The sequence below is a fragment of the Rhodnius prolixus genome, unplaced genomic scaffold (genome assembly GCF_049639745.1).
Source record: "Rhodnius prolixus isolate KJV_2025 unplaced genomic scaffold, Rpr scaffold_1, whole genome shotgun sequence".
NCBI lineage: Eukaryota > Metazoa > Arthropoda > Insecta > Hemiptera > Reduviidae > Rhodnius > Rhodnius prolixus.
In genome coordinates this window covers 66,197,028-66,218,190 of record NW_027411581.1, presented here as the reverse complement: position 1 = coordinate 66,218,190, position 21,163 = coordinate 66,197,028, and the positions used below count along the sequence as shown (strand labels likewise).

Sequence of the window (21,163 nt, the reverse complement as noted above, 5' to 3'; positions counted from 1 at the left end):
AATTTGCCATAAAAATGGAGTAGATGCCGTGTATATTGTATATCATGTTTTTGATAGACAAATAATTAGGGAATATGTCCCGGTTTTTAAAGGTTAAAAAAAAAGATTTAATATTTATTAGATTTAAAAAAAATGTTTGCTTGAGTGTAAAAAAAGTCGGTGCCTTATTTTGTAAAACTAATATAAATTTAAAATGTAGTGAATTTTATGACCTAATTAGAAATGACGAAAACTTTCTAAAAAAAGTATAATCTTCCGAGGAAATATTCTTGTATAAGTAAATAATATACATCTATTACTTCAATTAATATGTAAGTGCAATTTATTATATTTTCGTACATAATACCTATATTTTTTTGCAATGATTTTACGATCTACGTTTGCTTTTGAGATATTCAATAATTTTAATAATTTGAAATAGCAAAATATTTGCAAAAGTATAAGTTAATAAAGTATAAAAATGAAAAAAAAAAAATCAAACAAAATAAGTTATTTATTTATTTTTACCTGGCTGCCCCGGTTTGGCGTGAAAAATATATTGTAACTCTATGAATAATGATTGAGATTTACAAAGCACTGGCATGTATGGATGCTAATAAAGGGAAACACTACTTAACTTATTAACTATTACATTGAAATTGGATGTTATTTTCAGCCTAAAATAAATGCTTAGAAATCGATAAAATACATTTTCTCTCTGAGCAAAGTTTAAGTTTTCTTTTACCACATTCCAATTAGTATTTGCATATATTCAGCATAAACGGCGTTTTGCATATTTCACTGTTCTCGTAGTCTTGGAAAAAAAAATGTTTTTCTGATTCAGGGGAGGGCTTCAAAATTTCTGTTTTCATCGGAAACTCAATATTAAATTAGTTCCTCTTGAGGTAAGTAAAAGAAAGTAAAAGCAACAATGATATTAGTCATTCAGCTTGAGTGAACTTTATATGTGGGGCGGGGCGTGTATTTGCTAAAGAGGAAGTGACCGTGATCACATGTATGACCCAGAGAATAATTGTGTCCGTGGTGCGGGGCCACAATCTTTTCAGCGTGTGTAAAATTCATTTCCGGCCAAACAGTCCCCCATATTAGTATATATCAAGAGTGTGGTTTACTGTGGAATAACCATTTACGGTTTGTTTACTAGTATTACCTGGCGACCTCCAAAGATAACCATTACAAAACCTCCCCAGCCGTACAAATCGAATTAATAATCATAAAAAAAAAACTATATTTTTTTACACTAAAATAAATAACTTCTTTCCATTACTATTTTTGGGGAAAGAAATTTTTAATTTATTATTTATACAAATATGGTAAAGGCCAAAAATAGGATATCCTTTTTAATGTAAACAAAACCAAAATTTCAAGGTATACTAAGGGTGGTAGCCAAGATGAGGTAAAAAGTATGTTCTTATCGGCAGAGTTATTTTTTTTACCTTGGCTCACTTTACCTGCTGTTCTTTACGGTGTCACAGGTGTCAAGACTGCTCAACTATTTTTTTACGATTTGGAAATCTAATCTATTTTTTCTTTTTTTTTTCTAACAATTGCTCACATTAAATGAGTTATTTAATCTAATCAGCAAGTATTCTGCAAATTAGTATTTCATAATTACGCTGGAGAATTTCATATTCTTTTTATTAAGAACTTACCTTGTTGTTCACTTACAATTCAGTTTTCATTTATGACGAAAGAAATTATCATCCAATTTTTATAGATAACCTTAGAAAAAAATTTATACCACTAAAGAATTCTTCATGTCTGACAAAAAAAGATTCCACAAATTAGTTACAACTTTCATAGTTTATTTAAGAAGCAAAATTATCTTCAAAATATTTTGAAGTTTTCTACAAAGATAAATAATCTTAAATAAGGTAAAAAAGGTTTCTTTTTTTTCTTTTTTTTTTGTACACAAACAAAGCAAAAATTCGGGTTTGAGGGACCCCCAAAATATTTTTTTTTCAAAAGAGAGAATCAGCACAATGGCAACACTGTCTTATGCTAGAATTGAGAGAAAGTAACAAAAATAAATTTATAGCAACTTTCGTTGATTTATATCAGATGGATCATTTTACAGTGTCATTCACAGTGTAATATAATATGTACCGGATAGTATCCAAAGTATAATTCACACACTTACAATGAAGTCAACACTTCGCTTGTTTACACCCGACGACTTAAAATCATTAATTTTTTTAATAACTGAATAATTTTATAACCTCCACCTAACCTTCTAATAGAAGAGACTTATGTACGTAAATCTTGACAATTTGTCGCAATTACTTTGTTGAGAAAGACATGCAGTAATAAAATAATAGTCAGTATATGGTGATAAATAAAATTAGAAAAAATGGGGCAATGCTATTGATGGAAAACATGATGCACTTACCACATAACACACCCAGCTGATAACATTCCTTACAAAACGTGTTCTCACAGCCTTTTTTATCAATTAATTAATATTTGTCTAGAGATTATTAAAAATTATTACTAGTACTTCGAATTTATTAAAGACATTCTTATTTTTTGGCTGGGCACAACATATTGTTCTAAATTAACTGATGATGGCATTGCACTATATAATAATAAGTAACAACAGTTAGCCTAGTAGAATGGGCAAGCATTGTTTATAATAGGAATGTGGTGAACTATAACTGTCTACCCACGAACTTTGGCAAGCCCACGACGGTGTTTCAAGTCCAGCGGTACTTTCGCAATGTTGGCTTGGCTTGTTAGTGGTGAGGAGGAGCAGGTCTAGTACCTTAAGCACACCTGCTCTAACTATCTGGGCATCACTTGAGAAGTCTTTTGACAAAAATGTGGTTACAGATGGTTTTTTTTTTTTTAAATTAAATTAAATTAAGCAAAAGCTTTTTTATTGATTTCACACTTTTTTTTTTTTTTAGTACACTGTTCGGCCTCTTGGACAATACTCCTCTGTTTCTGGCAACACTGTTTATCACCTGATAAAGAAAATTTAAGAGCCGACAGTTGTGAATAATAAAATAAAAATAAACCAAATTTTTGATTGGATGATGAAAAAAAAAAAAAGTGTTCGCACAGAATAAGTGCTCTTTAAAACATGGAAATTTACTGTTTTTTACGTCATAAAGTTATTTTGCGTAATTTATTGAAGGGCTAAATTGCGTACACAATCAATCATTTTGACTTACAATTGCTTTGGCACTGATAATACAAAAAATTTGTAAATAAAGCCAGATGTCAACAATTACTTTAAACTATTTGTATTATTAATGTTGTTATTATTGTTGTTGTTGTTGTAAATTGGATTATTGATCCGTTTTTAATAAAAAAATAAAATTAAATAAATAAATCATGCCGTAACTGTACAATAATTATTGTAAACAGTCTCTTAGAATAAGAAGTTTTGTTTTGGGAGAATAGTTACTTTTAGGTTATGTTGATTTCTCTACTTATGTTATGTATTATGTTATATTGTGAACTTAATATTTTATTCGCAAGCATCTCTGTTTTGGTTCTTATTTGAAGATATAATTACTTTTTTTGTTTAAGAAGTTTTATTACTCTAATTTAATTTTTTTTACTTTTGTATTTCTTATTTTATTTTTATATTTTGTCGCTAATATTATTATAACTACTTATGTACTTTTATGGTTGACTCGCTTGCTCAAAAGCGTGTATAAGCTTAATAACAACAAATAAATAAATAAATAATAAAATAATTATAATTTATCAGTAGCTATTGTAAAAATGTGTAATTATTTTAAGTTAAAATAATAAATATTTTTGGAGTGATTTTTATCAGCTTATAAAGCAATATTTTTTGTGGTAAAAGGGGCCAAAAATTCCTTGCAACATCTCGACATAAAACCATCAAAAATAAAGAAATGATGTATTTCTTAATAATTCTAATTTAAAAAAAAAGAAAAGAAAACGTTTTGGAACACACCTGGACAGCATTAATTAGAAATAGTTTTTATTTACCAACCACTTCATACATAAAAATACAATATAAAATTTTATTGATTTATTCAACAATCATTAACAATAAAAACAAAATAATTGAAAATAATGATAATAAATAATTGCAAATTTATAATTATATTTACAAAGATTAGTTGAGCAAAGTGATATTGCACAGAGAGAGGGTCGACCTGTGGTAAATTACAGGCAGTCCCGTTCGACCAAATGAGTCTAATCGCAGTCCTGAACACTCTTCGAGGGTTCTTCGAGCTGCCTTTTCTATCTCTCTGACTGCAATTCTCACAAGGCTTGAGACCTTTGCATATCCCTTTTACCCTTACCATTCAACAATGAACTTTCTAAATAGAATTCTCCTAAACCCGAAAGGTTTTATTAGGGGGGGAGCCCTGAGTTTTTTCGCAGAATGGTTTTTTTTTTTTAGAAAACAAAAAAATATGTGTGGAGGGGCTACACCATTAAGACCTAATTCACACAACTCAGCTTAAGTATACTCGTTAAAGCAGTACAGCAGATGACCGAGGAAGGTTTTCAAAGGAAGTGAAGCCTCCTCTCGACCTTTTCTTCACAAATCGAGCTACAAACACTGTGTTACACACGACGCAAGGCCAAGAGCTAGAAAGCACTTCTCAACCGGCACTCCCCACCCAATGGCTCAGCCTCCTCCTGGAGTCGCGCGTAGGAGCTATTCCAAGTTTAATGGAGCACTTCAACATTACTTTGCACGTGATTTTCTTAACTAATGAAAGTAAACATTTTTTACGCAGTGAATTTTTTTTTTTTTAGACTACATTTCCTCATTTAATTTTTACTCGTTAATAACAATGGAATTTTATCAAATGGAACACATTCACTGGAATATAGGCACCACTGACAAAAAAAAAATGGAAGTATAAATATGATAAATTCAAGCGAACAATTACCCTCAAATAAACAGAGAAATGAAATGCAGAGAACTGCCACATAAATTATTTACTGATGGAAATGGTGAATGGATCTTGAAATTTAGAATATGATTTTAATATTGTGAAGCTAATAAAGTCGTACATTGTTTTTGATGTAGCACTTAAATGTACATTACCCTGAAATACGAGTATTCCATCCAAGAATTCTACTATACGAATTACCAGCAAGAACATAAACCAAAAATAGATACACTTCTGAAAATCAACAAAATAAATTCACGGAGCTTTTTCACTTTTTACGTCATGAGATTTTCATCAACAAATCACCCATCCTTTTAGTATAAGCCGTATGATAAACAAAGGAACAAACAAACACTAACCTAATATTATTACAGAATGAGATTATTGTAACCTCTTCGTGCAGAGGTTACAAACATTGTTATACAATTAAAAACAAAAAATTATAAAATAAATAAAAACCTGACATGAAAAACTAGCTCTTGGGAGGGGCCACACCTTTTTTTTTTATTTTTATTTTTTTTTGTTCAAAGTCAAATGTTTTTCGCAAAACATTCGATTACTCATCAGTTTTAACAGGTGATAAGATCCGACATATTGGATGGTAATGTCAAGTAGCTGCAGAAACAAATCTTTCCTTAACAAAAAAAATGAATTTTCGATTTTTTCTGGCTTAAATTATTGAGAGCTACTGGTTTTTCAAATTAGGTGCCTAAGGCTCCTGGGCTTAGTTTTTTTTTTTTTTTGTTTAATGGTTTAATTTACATTATAGTAAAGCGCGTTTGCTAGTCGCCTCAGTGCACGACATCTAAACCGGTAGTTGGACGTAAAACCCAGCTGAGAATATTGACATTACATACAACAAAAAGTTATTTCTTCGAATCCACTGTGGGTCTAAAGAGCTTGGACTTTCCGTGAAACTCGATATCGACAAATTCCACGATCGTAAGAGTTTCTCCTTAGGTTTTAGGAGAGGTCCAAAGTAAGTAAAATTTTGTAGATAGGATTTTTCCATTGCCTTCATAATTTTGGAAGGAAGGTTTCAAATGGTTTACCTCCGCCGCAGAAAGGAATAGTACACCAATTAGAGCACCAGTAGTATGCGTCATATAACCTAACCTAACCCAACCTTTTAGGTCATACTAATCCGGCACCAAAACAAGACTTTACCTTCTGGTTAATACTTGTCCTTGTTATTGATAAATTTACACTCTTTTCTACAAGTATATAGTAGGTGCTCTGTGTGTTGCTCACTATGATTATTTAGTGCAGTAGCTGGGCACAAAATTAGATGGCTGCTGGAAGCTGAGATTTGGAGTATTTAGATTACTGTTCAGATTACATGTTATTACATGTTTCAAAATGGCGAACATTAACTCGTCTACTTTCTCGCCATTATTTTCCCTACTTGGTTTTTTGGAATTTGCTCTCTCTTAATAACTAGCCAGTAAGTCATGACTGTTAAATTTTGGTATTTATTAATTGATTTTGGCGGAAAGACAGCTTTGAAGTCCCTTAAGTGGGTTTTCTTTACTTTCTTTCTTTTTACTCTATAAGTGGAAAAACTTCTAAATTTAAGTTTTAATGAAAATATCCATTTGGAGAGCTTCGACTTGAATAAAAGATATTCAACGCAATATTCAGAGAAAATGGTCTGTTCTAATTTGATAACCTTTCAAAATACCTAGGGATGAATCTCATGCTTGAGAAGGTGCCATTTTAATGAATGAAATTTGTTTACTATTTCTAACAAATGCTTTCTGAATTACTACCTACTTCGAAGAGTATAATATTCAACTCTATGTTTCGTGAAATTTGTTTCAGAAGTGTTCCGGCGGATGGAGTATTTATACTTCCTCTAAGTTCCATTTTACCGCTTTACCAATCATATAATAGAAATGAAAAATTAATTATGAGTACCAATTGAAATTTTTAGAATGTCTCTAGACCGGAAGTGATCAATCTTTCGACGATTTTTTTCCGGCTTTCTGACGTAACAAAAAAGTGTGATAATCGTAACAAAATTTTAAAACCAGTTTTATTTTGTACAGGTTAAACCGTTTTTGTGGTTGGTCCTTGAAGCCTCCCTAAACCAAAATAGTGATTTTTAGAAAAATAATTTTCAGCGTGTGAGAGTGAATTTTCTTTATTAGTGATCCGCGTGATTTTTAGGATTTCATTTGTGGGATCCCCCCCCCCAGGGGATCCCTTAACGGAAACTAACAAAGAAATTTCCGGAAGAGCTACTTTATAGATTTTGGGGGGGGGGGAATGTGCCTTCCAAATTTCCCGGAAAATGGCTCTTAGGATATCTGCTAAACTTGGTTTAATCCCTGAATACGAGTAGAGGTATATATATATATATAGTTTTTTCAATCATTTTGTGAGGAAGGGTCCTAAACATGAAGCTGTCAGTGAGGGGAGAGGTCTCTTCCATTTGGGGGGCAGTGGAGCTAAGTCATAAGTAATAATCCCGATTTTAAGGAAATTAGTCAAATCTATGAGAATTGCAGTGAGAGCTTGATTACTGTTATCAGCTGCAGAGAATGGCAGACCGGTGCAGGACTGGAACGCCGTGCTACATCACACAGCCTTCTTGGTCTTACAATTCTAAGTCACTTTTCCATTAAAAATAAAAGAAAATAATACACGATTTGTACATAAAACTTGATAAATATTAACTTATGGATTGTATTTACACAGAGAATAATGGACAGAACACAGCTACTGTTGTAGCATTTCCCTTACTTAGAAATTAAAAACAGAGTATTAGACTTGGAAGGTAACACTGTACCGGAAGTGAGTGAAGAAGGAAATAAAGTGAGTTTACCTTAAAAGAGCTTGACACTGACCGGTAGACACACTGACTCACTGTGCACTCGGACTGACCGTGCTGGGCACGCAGTACGGCCGACCGCCCCAGACGGTCTCTTCGCGCTCGTCCTTGCGCTCATACGTGACTTTGGCCCTGGCGATCTCAATGTGCTGGCCGCCGGTCTTCATGCCCGAAATCTTGGAGGAGACGGTGGCCTTGTGCGCTGTACGACATCGACACGGATCGTGTTTGTCCAGGTAGTGGGCCAACGTATCCCAGCCGCCACCCACGCGCACCATCACGTGCTTCCGCAACAGACGCACGAATATCAGTACCTTTGTATCGCCAATCCTGTACTTCCCTTCTGAGACACGTATCATCGGAAACTGGGTAGGACATTTGCACATTTGTATTTCCACGCGCACCATATCGTCCAAGGATTTCAAATCGTTGGTGACAATCTGCGCCTTGGCCTGGGCTACTTCGCAGTCAGACTCGCTGCCACTTTCCAACACTTCCTCCTCGGACTGGCCATTGGTGCGAGCAATCTCCTTGTCGATTTCCCTCTCCATAAGCACCAACATGGGTGCTGGCATGCCGAACTTGGCACCCTGTCGTGCCAACTCCAACAGACAGAGTATCACATTCTTTTCGTTCTTCAGCAATATAAGATCATCAGTTTCGAACAGAAGGCACTCCAGTATGTGTAAAGCTTGCCGACACCAGCTGATAAAGTTGGACACATTATCACGAGCGAAGAAAGTGCCCTGTTTGGCACTGTTGAAGCATTTCACTTTGGGATATTTGAGGACGTTGTTGGCAGCGCTGGACTCGCTCCGACCGTTCGCCTGCCGCCACTGTACATATCTCTGGGCAAAGTCGCGCACATTGTTAGCATGTTGGCACAATGCTACGCCCGTGTCCAGTCTGGCCCAGAAATTGTCCACAGTAATGTACAGATCTGGATACAAACCATTCAACCATTCGGCCAGATCTTCTTTCATTGCGTACAGGTATTCTTCAAAAGATTTGAAGGGCCTAAACGGCCTCTGTTCCACCATCACAGCCATGCTCGCAGTTGTTTGTCACACTTTGCTATTGACCCGCTACTATTTACAAAAAAAACACGAAAGTGGAATTACTAATAGTCAAGAGTGCCGAACACTACCGTAGTTAAGAGTCGAGTGGTCGGCGAGAGGATGTGAACTGGTGAGAGCGCAGTGCGCCACCATATGTGGAGAGGAGGGACCTTGAAGGAGCGCTGAGCTCGCCCTGGAGGGGGCTACGGTCCCACACAGCGCCACTCCAACGTAGTTGGTCTAGTCGAGCAGAGCTCTCAGATTGGGGAAAGTGTAACTCTTGCAGAGGAGCCGCTTGATTTTAAATTACGCTCCACCGGAAGTAAATGTTCTGAGGCCGCCCCTAGTCCTAAAAGTTGATGTTTAGATATTAGCCAGCATCACTCCATTCTTTCTCTTTTCTCTTCTGATGCATGCACTGAACGTCACCAAACTATGACGCACGACTAGAAGCTACATTCTTAAAATTCTAAATAAATTGACTTTTAATAAACTAACCTTAACAAAATAAGTAATACTTAAATTTCACGCATATTTTCACGGCACTAACTTGATGACGCAAATCTGAAAGCATTACATTTTCCTTGCCATATTATAATAAAATAAAATAAAGTAAAAATTATATCTATAACTAAGCATAAAAATGTCATGCCTTTTTTACAAAAATTTGTTATGACGTGCATGCTGTAAGAGAAAGAAGATTACGCGAGGTGCATGTCCCCATATGTTCTGTGACGTCACAACAATGCTAACGGTAGGAGGAGCAAACATGTGACGTCACCACATTTCAACTACATTAACTTAATTATGGTGGTCTGCCGAGTAATGACGTCTACAGCATTGCGCGTGGACACGTCACACCCGGTACTTCTCAGTATATCAACGTACACACCCACCCGGGATTAACGCATAATTCCGGAACTGAATATGTTCTTCACACTTTTCTAAGGAACAACAAACTCTTTTATTACTAATTATATACGTATTTCACTCAATTTAGCTAGAAATACTTGAACGATGATTTAGTTCGTAGAGCTCTTGATACACAGCGCCACCTCTGCAAATAAATAATAAAACCCGTTCTCACTTACAGAGAAAAAAATTAATTAAATATTTATCAGTATTTTTTTTTACGCTGAGTAAGCAAAATTTATTTTTAGGAATACTCAAGATTATGCTCTTTCAAGGCAGTAGTCATTTAAAACAGCAATATTTTTGGTTTATTTTACTGATTTGTATAAACGAATTTAATACAATAAATCATTTTAAAATATTTATTGATTTTTAATTTCACAATAGCCGAACGGTTAGAGGCGCGACCTTTAAAGCTAATATGTATTGTGGTACTGGGTTCGATTCCCGGCGTCTAGGCCTTGGATTTTATTTTAATGGTTAATTAGAGAAATTTTGCAGTAAAGTATGGTTTGCTAGTCGCCTCCGTCTACGACACCTAATTAGGTAAGTTGGACGTAAAGCCCGCCTGAAAAAATAGGCACTTACTTTATTTCTTACTTAATAATAATAAATAATGATTTAAGTACTGCGTTATACGTAGATTCAAATATTTTAACAATAATTTATTAATTACAAAAAACCGTTATAAAAAGAATATAATTATATTTACTTTACTTAAGTATATTTGGCATTTATATTCTCATCTGGAGTATAGAATATAGTTCCTCTTGTTCATAGTTACTAATCTTTACAAATATTAAATTTTTCAGAACATTTTTTAAAAAAATAGAATATAATTCCAAATTCCAATTCTAAACTTCTCAGAATTGAAAATCTTTTATAAAACTTGATGATACCTGACTGTCTGAAGACATGTTGGATCTAAAAGTTATTTTCTGACATTTTATCTAGACATATTTATATCTTGGAGCTTACATTTATTTTGGTCTATCACATTGTTATGATTAATATGTGTCTTTTATTATTATTATAATTATTATTATTATTTTTTATAATTTAAGGCACGTCAACATCAAAGCGGTTATTGGCGCCCAGAGCTTTTTTCAGTTCACTGCCGGCCTCCGGACAGTGTTTTCTCGTTACAGACAACACTGTCCATCACCGGACAGTGATGTCTGTAAGAAGCTCCTAGGAAGAGAAAATCTAAGGAGATCAGCGGTTGGATTCGAATCCGAGGACCTCCGCGTGGGAGTCCAGTACGCTAACCGCATAGCTAATTCCTTCCCTTGTATTATTATTATTATTTTTTAATTAAAGGCGAGTCAACTTCTAAAGTCATTAGCATCCGGAGCTTTTTCCAATGCACTACCGACCTTCAGACTTCTTACGGACTATTCCGACCATCACCGAACAGAGAGAGCTACTTAGGAAGAAAACAAAATTTAAGGGATACCAGAGATAATCGCCACGTTGTAATCCAGTATGCTAACCACAGAGCTAGTTCCTTCTCACTATATGTCCTTTATTACATCATTTTTATTATTATAAAACTTGAAGAAGAATTTATATTTTCGTATATATATATTTAAATAAAAACAAGTTCAGATCTGAGTCTATTAATCATGTTGTAAATGAATAGGTCATCAAATTATAGCCTATCAGGTATTTAATTTTAATTATTTGATAGATTATCGTAATCTATCAAACCAAGTGTAATATTATTGTATTTACAGATTTTTTTAAAACAATGTATCTGGGAATAACTTACTTGAATCTTTTCTGAGGACTGAATATGGATTGCGTTGAAGGGGAACTGGATGCTGAGCAGCGAGCGAATCCCAAATGAATCTATCAGACTAATTAGGCGCTAATTTTGCGAGAAATTAAGGAATTCCTCACAAGAACTTCCACAAGTTTTAATACAAACCTAAACTATTGATTGATTTTATGACCAAAAGGAAAAACGATGAGTCAAAGATTACACCCAGATTGACTTTCAAGAAATTGTGAGTAAGAAAATCTGAAATACTGAACGGTGAATCAATTTCTCTTAAAGTGTCACCACAATTAGGGGGCAGGAGTAGCTGGCTACAGATATATCGATTGTCGTCTGCCATATGACCTGGTTCACTGTGTAGGTGGTGGTCATATCGATTGTTGTCCACGTACGGTTTCTGCTGAGTACAGCTAGTTCCCTGTGAGTGAATCTAGCCAAGGTCACGGGTCTGGAAGAGATTACTTTCATTGATCCCTACTGGATGACGTATGTTTCCTTTGGGATGCTAATATGAAGGAAAAAATCATTTCCAGGTCATATATCTTTCTCTTAGACGGAAATCTTTTCTTATAAATCAAGCCTCTAAAAGTTCTTTTCTTAAGTTTCAAAAGACGTTACGGATCTGCCCAACTCCTGGTTATCAGAGTCTTACATCTTCCATGATAAGGAAACCCTGTTTTTCTTGACTTCCTCTTTTTTTGCGCTGGCATTTAGTTCAGCAGCACTGGGGCTAGTTTCGGGAGTTTAATTACAAAACTTGTTAAGAGAATATTAACGAAATGGAACAGAATACTAAAGTTTTTTTAGGGATTCATAGACATAAAGGAATCCCGGGTTAAAATTAGTCACGCCATAGATTATGGGTCTTCAACAAGCGGGTGGTGTCCTAGATTTTCCCTAGGGAATCAGATTCAGGGATTTATCCGTGACTCATTATAAAGGAAGATACGTTACGGGCACCAGTCCTGGTTTCGAGTTTTTATATGGGCAGCCTAAAAAAGTTTAGGTTTTCTTTGGGTATCACAAGGATCATTTTAGGCCTATATTTAGAGGTGTGCCTATTAAATAACGAGACTGATGCTGCTACAGAAGAACTATGCATGCGCCAAATCCTAACGACCGACAGCTGTGCAGCGTAAAGCCTTCTCTTTCGATTGTGCAGCGTCTCGCGTGTTTGTAGAGAAATCTGTGTCTGACCGGAACCGTCGTTTGGGTAAGAGGTGTTAGTTTCGTTTTGCCGCAAAACATGATACTACACATGTAGTAGAGCAACGAATTGTGAAATTTCACATCAAAACTTGGGTAAAACCGCTCCTGAAACTTATCTTTTATTAAAAGAAGTTTATGGCGATGAATGCTGTATCACGTGCACGAGTTTTTTGAGTGGTTCAAGCGTTTTCAAGATGGCCGAGAAGACGACGGAGATGATGACCGCCCAAAACGGTTGAAAATATCGATTATAATTAATCAACATTACTACCACTGAGGTGCTTGCTCAACTCCGTTGAAAGAGTCACGTGGTTCTCCATCAAGAAAACGCGCCGGTTCACACTGCATTGTCTGTCACAAGACGACGTTTCTAGCCAAGTACAACAACCCAGTTTATAAGGCCATCCGCCTTATACAGCCTGACCTGGCCGCCCCATGTGACTTTTATCTGTTCTCGCGTAAAGTCAAATCTGCATTAAAAGGAACACGATTTTTCGGCCCGTTGAAGCTGTGAAAGAAAAAGCGGCACGCATCAAGCAGGAGCTCCCAGAAGAAAAAGACTTCCAGCACTGTTTCTGAACAATATGGTAAATTCGCATGTAGGGATAGGGGAAGGGTGTATATTGAAGGTGATAATAACTAAATACATATGTACAAAATTTAAAATAAAATGTTTTACAACAATAGTCTCGTTATTTAATAGCCACACCTCGTAAACTATGCCACACAGGGCCAATCTTGAATAATAAAATAGTACATCGGATTTATTTAAGTCAAAGACAAACTTTAATTCAGTGAATCCTCAGAAAATGCGATACTCTAAAACGGATCTAAAGGTGCATTTACTCAAGAAAAAAGAAAAAGTATTTGCGATGGCTAAACGGATATTCAAGTGTAACCTCCCAGTTATTTCCTCATTTATGTAATTCACCCAACAATACCTTCACTTTAGAAGTTTTTAATAATTCCAAACTTTACGAAAATATAAATAATTCTACTTTCACGGACAGACAAGACAAATCAAGATAAACAAAGCAGAAAAAATAAAAAAAAAACTTTGAAGCTTTCACTTGGATCGACCCAAAACATTAAGAGGCGAGATGACAGCGCTTCAAATATTTATTGAAGTGGGTCAACTTTAAAAAAATATTTTTGCCGGAAGGGAGAAAGCATTACTGATAGTGTCAAATTGGGCGCATGCGCAGCACCACCACCCATCTCTCAATTTTATTTATTCATTGGCCATTGAAAACAATAGAGTGGCCAATTACTTGTGGTTATTTTGCATATCATCGTTAAGAAGAAATAAACTCTTTAATGATATTACTGGAAGGATTGGTCTCCAATAATAATGTCACGATCAACAAATATTTTTTAAAAAAAGGTTTCAAAATCTTGTTAACAGCTGATTGGGCCAAAAATGTTAGCCCAACATTGCGTAGGAGGCCATCATTGTTTATGCTAATTTCAACAATTATCCAATTCTACACTACGCGAGTGAATCAAAGATTCTAACTAGAATAGCTTCACTTTTCAATAATAATACACAAATCATTAACTACAAATCTTAAAAAACACAATATATAACCTGTCTACACTGAATAGGTGTCTCATTCGACGATAAAATAAAACCACAGGCGTATATTTAACCAGAGACATGCAATTACTTACTTAATTGGCTTTTTTGCTGTCGAAGATTAGTTCTATAAATGAATTTAATTAGATTTAATTGAACAAACATACTTAAATTTAACGCAACGATCTCCGTCATCTACACCCTTTATAGTGCCGGCTTGTAATCGACAAAAAATAGTCTTAGTGTAAATGTTATTTATTTACAAAAACATTATTTACAATTATTACACAAAAAAAAAGAATTGAGATAAATTAAATAAAGAGATGAACTGAATGTAAATAGGCATAAAATAAAGAAAATACGTCCACTTGATAATAAAGTAACCATAAATATAACCTCTGCTCTGTACATTCATGCAACGTTCTTTTAATATAATAATCGATTTTTGTGCTTCGTACACATGTTTACAAACTTCTGTTTTATTTTTTATTTTTTTAAAGCAACAGAGAAAAAGGTTATGAAAAATAATTTCTAATGAATTATTGAATTGAGATAATTTTATTAAAAAATTAAGTAAAATGGATATTTTTTTTGCTAATGGTTTTATTTGCAATTCTATGGAGATCAGACCTTTCGAATAGCCAAGTGCATTGTGCTGTAACCACAAAGATGAAAATATTGTATAAATTCTGCGACACCCTTAGAATACTGCATATAAATGGGAAATAAGTAAAATAAGGCCTACTACATTCATTTTGACTCATTAAGATTTGTGCTAACATCCCTTGGTTTAATAACTTTAACCAAAAGTTTAGGACTAAAGCTTACGCAAGCCACCGAATCACATGAGAGAAAAAGCCTCTGAATAGTTCAATGCCAACGAAGTGTCTTCCATAGTCAACAAAAAAACCCAGCAGATTTCTGAACCTGTACATCCCCAGTCAGGCGACCCAGACACACCTATTCTGCATAGATTTTGGCGAGGATCCTCGGATCAAACTGTTCTTTCACTAGTTTTTTTTGGGTTAGTGGTTTTTATTTAAGCAGAACCCAATCATCTTTCGTCCATCTTTTGATGATCTGCATGGAATGGCAGATCCAGCATAGATTGGCTGTTCTTTGCGCTCTTAACTGTAGTCCACTGAATCTGCCTGTACAATCAACCTCATCAAAGGCTCTTGTAGCACACAATGGCGCTGAACGTCGGCATTTTCATGAACTATGGGCTGGATTAAATTAAAGCTTTAATATAAGGTTCTTCTAAAAGAAATTTTCAAATTGTGAACGTTTTAAAAGACATTTGTCAGCTAAAAAAAATAAAGCATACTAATTAGAACTACATTTAAAAGGAAACTGAGGTATTCGTCACATTTTACTGAGAACTGAAAATTTTCAATCATTTTGCAAAACAAAAGAAATTCTGTCCAATTAAAAGTTTTAGCCGTAAAGGAAAGTCAGTTTAGGTGAACGTTTTCAAGTAACATCGTGTTGGTTGGTAGCACTGTAAGAGACTAACTGAAAAGTTAATGTGAAGAAAGCGTGTGAATTATTGTGTGCGCTCACAATTAAGAATGGTGTGGGAAAATCTAGGAAAAGCAAGGCGCTCTCATTTTCTCACCCGGGTCTTGGGCGCGTCCGGGTAACAACCGACGAATCAGAGATGTCTCAGAGTCTAGATTCAAACAATATTGCTGGAGCGCTAGTAACGCTTTGCATTATGCAGTGCTGCCACTTAGAGAGGGTTATATTATCGTATTCTACTCAAATGCGACTTCAACATACGTACAGTATTAATGACCTGCAAATAAGTAAGGAGAATAAAAACAATGAAGCAAATCAGCTGATTGAAATGGCCACTAGAATTGAGTAAATTTAATCAAATTTTAGCATTTTTTTTTTTTTTAATGACTTTCGTTAAAGTACCGTTAAACGCAGTAGGAGAATAACCCTTTCTTTTAAACTTGGAATTCGTACTGAGAAAAGATGGATGGATACACGTATAATAAATCGATCCTATTGAAGAAATTGTTGTATCGCATCCATACAAGATCATTCACGTCCTTTAAGACAACCACTGCTTAAATCTGCCACTGCCGTAAGTCCCAATAAGAGAAAGAAACCACTGGTTTCAGCACGATGGTGGTAGAACGGAAGTTTAGCTATTAAAGGAGGCGTAGTGTGAAGGGAAGTCAAACTACCAGATTACTGAGACCACCGATTACATATATCCGATACTGTGTGTGTGGGCAGTGTAATCTCAAATTGCTCCAGCTTGTCTTTTGTTCTTCCTCTCTCTGCCTACTAGTCTACGGGAAGTGACGCCCCACTTGGATCGGACTGTCTAAAATACGCTAGTCAATGAGAATGGAGCTGTAATAAACTGTAGCTAATGTATAAACCTCACAGGACCTGCTATTTCCCACTTTACAAACAAATTATTTTTTAATTATTATTATTTAAATAAATGGGCACATAAGATGAATAGATGCTTGGAAAGCAGGAGGAGAGAAACTACCCAGCAGTAGCACTTTCTACAGGATATTAATGATGTTTAGGTCTTCAGACATGCAAGGAAGTCTCAGGGCCATTGACGATTCAGTCGGCGAGGAGGATTGTCAGGAATGACAGAGGAGGCTAGAGACTGTACGAAAGAATTTGAGCATGTAGAGTGAGAGAGAGCAGTATGGAACTTTTGGTATTCCGTCTTGGCGAGTGATTTAGGTCTAACTACTTTTCTTTTTTTGCAATAAATACGAGTTATTTTAAAACCTGGGGTGGGTGGACAGCGTTGTTTTGTGGCGAGAGAACCACTTTTCAGAGGTCGGTAGTGCACTGAGAGAAGACTCCGGGGCGTCATTGGCCATAGGTTTTGACTCACCTAGACTCCGGGGCGTCATTGGCCATAGGTTTTTTTGCAGCAACCTAGACTCCGGGGCGTCATTAGCCATAGGTTTTTTGCAGCAACCTAGACTCCGGGGCGTCATTGGCCATAGGTTTTTAGCAGCAACCTAGACTCCAGCACGTCATTGGCCATAGGTTTTTTGCAGCAACCTAGACTCCGGGGCGTCACTGACCATAGGTTTTGCAGCAACCTAGACACCGGGGCGTCACTGACCATGGGTTTTGCAGCAACGTAGACTACGCGGCGCCATTGGCCATAGATTTTGACGCACATAAGTTAAAACGAAAATCTGGTGCTAATACTTACCCAACTTTTATATCTACATTATCGTGGTTTTACACATATGAGGCTCTCTCTAAGATTACGAATAATAAATAATTCTGTAATTATTGTACTGATTCTGAGGAAAATTCAGCAAAGATAGTCACCAAAGTAAGGTTCAAAAGTGCAATCATGTTCTTCCGCTAATGCGGAAGTATTGCAAAGATGTTGAACCGGAAATATCCGTTCCGGTTGACCCTGAGTCCATAAAAGTATTTTTTTTAAGGAAATGGTCAAAGAAGAACAATCGTAGTGGACCCAATGCTGTTTCCGCTACTGATATTTAGATTTTGGCCCAAAATTCGTCGATTTTTTTCAAACTTTTTTTTTACCGAATCTCCTACGAACATACAATTTTCCAAATTATTTGTACCCACCTATTTATCTATGAATTTTTGCTAAAATATTTCGTCTTGCACTTTTAAAGTCCTCTGTAACATGTTGTTAAATTCTGGCCGCCCTCAGTCACTCTGCTCTACTGTTGGATCATATAACAAGTGAAAAGCGTAGCGAATATTGTTGTTCGGAAAAACTGTGTAACAGAGTGTTGGTTATACTTTCTTGACACTTTCACTTTTGGACACTTGTGTGTGGTCACACCTAGTTTGAAGACAATAGTGCACGTGAGTTGTTTAGGAAGAATCAGCTGGCTGGGTCCTTTACCTACCTCCGGTAAAACAACTTCTTTTATATAAACGTAATGTGCGGTAGTAAATTCGCCAAGTTATCGTGACAGTTAATTGATCTGAACCATTGTTGAACCTCATGGTACATCCCAATTCCTTTTACAAAGTTTCTGCTATAGTAAAACGTGCGTCTGTATAAACGTTAAAGCTATTTGGGTAGTCTAAGAAAATGTAATCCTTCACATTTTGTGTAGTAGTAGTAGTAATTGCCTATTTTTTCAGGCGGGGCTTTACGTCTAACTACCAATTAGGTATCGTGGACTGAGGCGACTAACAAACATATTTTACTATAAATTTCTTTTATTAACCATTAAATTAAAATCCAATGCCTAGACCAGGGGAATCGAACCCACTAAACCAACAATACATCTAAGCATTGCGGGTCTAGTATCTTAACCGCTCGGCTATCGTGGCGCCTCACATTTTGTGTACGATATCAATAGTTTGCTTACATCGACAGACATTTTGTGATTAGCAGAAGTTATTTAATGGTAATAACTAAATTCTTCTGAATTTGAATCTATTTTGGGCATTCCCTACGGATTCCATTTATTTTTTTATTTTGTATTATTGGGCGTCGTTATTTGAGACAATCCAGGACAGCGAAGTTAAAAATTTCATTTTTTTACGGACAATTTGTAACTTTATCTACTGTAGCGTTCATTAAGGCTCGTAGCACTTATGTTGTGAAAACCGGATTGTTGTAGATGAACGCACCACAGGAATGCAGCGTTCATACTGTCGAAGTCTATCCTGTGGGAAACAGATCAAAATTGCAAAATACAGGATCTACGCTCCGTATGATTATTGGTTCGCCGAAGGAACTTTTTTAAAAATCAACAAAAATTTAGAAACCCATTTTTTTAATTTATTCTTGCACACTCTTCGGAACGGAACCAAATACTTTGGGCTAAAAACCGGAAGCCGTTAATAAAGTTTCCCCCAGACTGGCTAGAATGATTGTTCACTTCAGTTTCACTTAATTAAAGGCAAATTAAGTTTCGAATAGATTCTCCCCTTCTTTCGTTGTACAAAGGAAGTGAAACTAAGTAATTATTGTTGGATTTGGGCGATTTAAAAGAAGAGTGTGTGTGGGGGGGGGCTCACTGAGAGCGGAAGTAGTGGAAGATTTGCCCAGGTTGGGCAAACTATAGGAATTAGCGACTCATTAACTAGCTGTTAGTGCGCCCCAGAACCCCCCCAGACGTGAGAAACCTCCTGTAACGGAAGAAGTAATACGTAGTGTACATCTTCCCACACTAGTCAAAAGAAGGAAAGCGCACACAGCGGACTACATGTTGGACAATGAGAACAGGAAGTGCATTTATACACTTGTTAATTATAAACAATGAACTTCATAAATGAACTTTCAATGTCGGCCCAGAACTCAGAATGCACCGCTAAGCGTGTAAACATGCTACAATCACGCAAGCCAATCAGTTTATAGTAATATCATTAAATTACATCGGGGGCATTTGAAGAGGTTATGGAATACTGCTATAAGCCATCTTTGTCGCCTCTTCGCCAGCTCTAGCTGGTGCAATTAACATAAGAGTCATCAGACATCAGAACACCTACCTCAGGAAGTGCTCTGTCCCAATAATTAATGTACCACAGGAATGAGAGTGGTCCCAGTAGAGAACTCCTCGTGGAACTCCTTCATGACTTTACTTAATTGAGAAAATTTGGAAATTGCAGCTGACAATAGTTGCCTATTTTTTTTAGGAGGGCTTTACGTCCAACTACCAAATTAGGTGTCGTGGACGGAGACGACTTGCAAACATACTTTACTGTAAATTTCTCATATTAAACATTAAATAAAATCCAAAGCCTAGATCAGGGGAATCGAACCCACTAAACCAACAATACATCTTAGCATTGCGGGTCTAGCCTATAACCGCCTAACATTCTTTACTATAAAGTTCTCATGTTAACCATTAAATAAAATCTAAGGCCTATACACCGGGAATTGAACCCACTAAACCAACAATACATCTTAGTATTGCGGGTCTAGTCTCTTAACCGCTCGGCTACCGTGGCGCCACCGAGTCCATTCTTTCTAGAGGCTATTTTTTAAAGAAGTTCCAATTCTTTGCTGTATTACTATAACACTTATAACCTTATTAACAGTAATTGGTGAGTCACCATAGCAAGCGCTTAGCTGAAGTTATAAACTACAAGCTTTGTTTGTTTTCAAGGCCACTAATATTTCATCTACATGTTAACCATTAGCGTCAAATGTGCTATAACCTCATATAAATTAGTTATTCAATAGTTGTCGATAAAGACTTGAATGCCTGAAAAAATTATTAGAGTTTATATATCACTCGATGGAGGGCAGAACAGCAGAAAAGCTAAAACTTCGTTAGCTATACGCCTATCAAGTGCAACTAATTTAGAATACTCACAAGAAGATTTGACGTATTACACAAGAAGAGAATTAAACAGCAAGGAAGAAGGAATACAATTGGGAAGTCTCCATTGTGCTGTCAGTTACATGCTACCGCAGCGGCAGCTGGAGGAACTGAAGCACCGCACCGCCGATAACTTTGTTCTTTCTACAAGCGTCACTCGCTATTGGTGTGCGGAGCGGTGACGTAAGCCATTACTACTCAAGGTGAATGTATTCTTGTCACAAAGCGGCCGAACTCAATCTGTATGTTTAATGAGGACCGTTTGACGTCTTCAACTGTGAAAGGAATGTTCTCGTATCTTCTGGCGTTCAGGTATTTAAACAATCCTTAACATCTCGGTCTCTCAATACTTTATAAATTACGAGGGTTCATCGGAAATACAGCTTTTGAGTATCATTTCCGATTCAGTATCTCCTGTTAAATATAGATTTATTATTCATCAGAAACAAAACTAAAAAAAAAAGTTACCCACTTTATCAAACAACAGTAGTTGTTTTGAATCAGTAAATAATTGAAAATCAAAAACTGACAAAGGAAAACAGGTATAAACAAGTTAAGCGACTAACTACCGTCATCAAAACAA

General features: G+C 35.9%; 1 protein-coding gene and 1 long non-coding RNA gene across 5 annotated transcripts in view; one reads left to right on the top strand and one right to left on the bottom strand.

Moving 5' to 3' along the window:
* LOC141446209 (uncharacterized) lies at positions 1-3,239 on the top strand. The gene is made up of 2 exons (XR_012453577.1): positions 1-311; positions 2,907-3,239. It is a non-coding gene; the product is annotated as an uncharacterized lncRNA (long non-coding RNA).
* Positions 1-21,163, bottom strand: part of LOC141446194 (GAS2-like protein pickled eggs) — a 41,759-nt gene that overhangs the window by 2,984 nt on the left and 17,612 nt on the right. Inside the window, exon 1 of one of the 4 annotated variants that reach the window (XM_074112680.1) lies at positions 7,717-10,683. The exons of the other annotated variants lie outside the window; for them this stretch is intronic. Coding sequence (XP_073968781.1) covers positions 7,755-8,771 — 1,017 coding nt within the window. The 5' untranslated portion in view covers positions 8,772-10,683 and the 3' untranslated portion in view covers positions 7,717-7,754. Of the gene's footprint in view, positions 1-7,716; positions 10,684-21,163 lie in introns of those variants that run through there. 4 annotated transcript variants of the gene reach the window in all.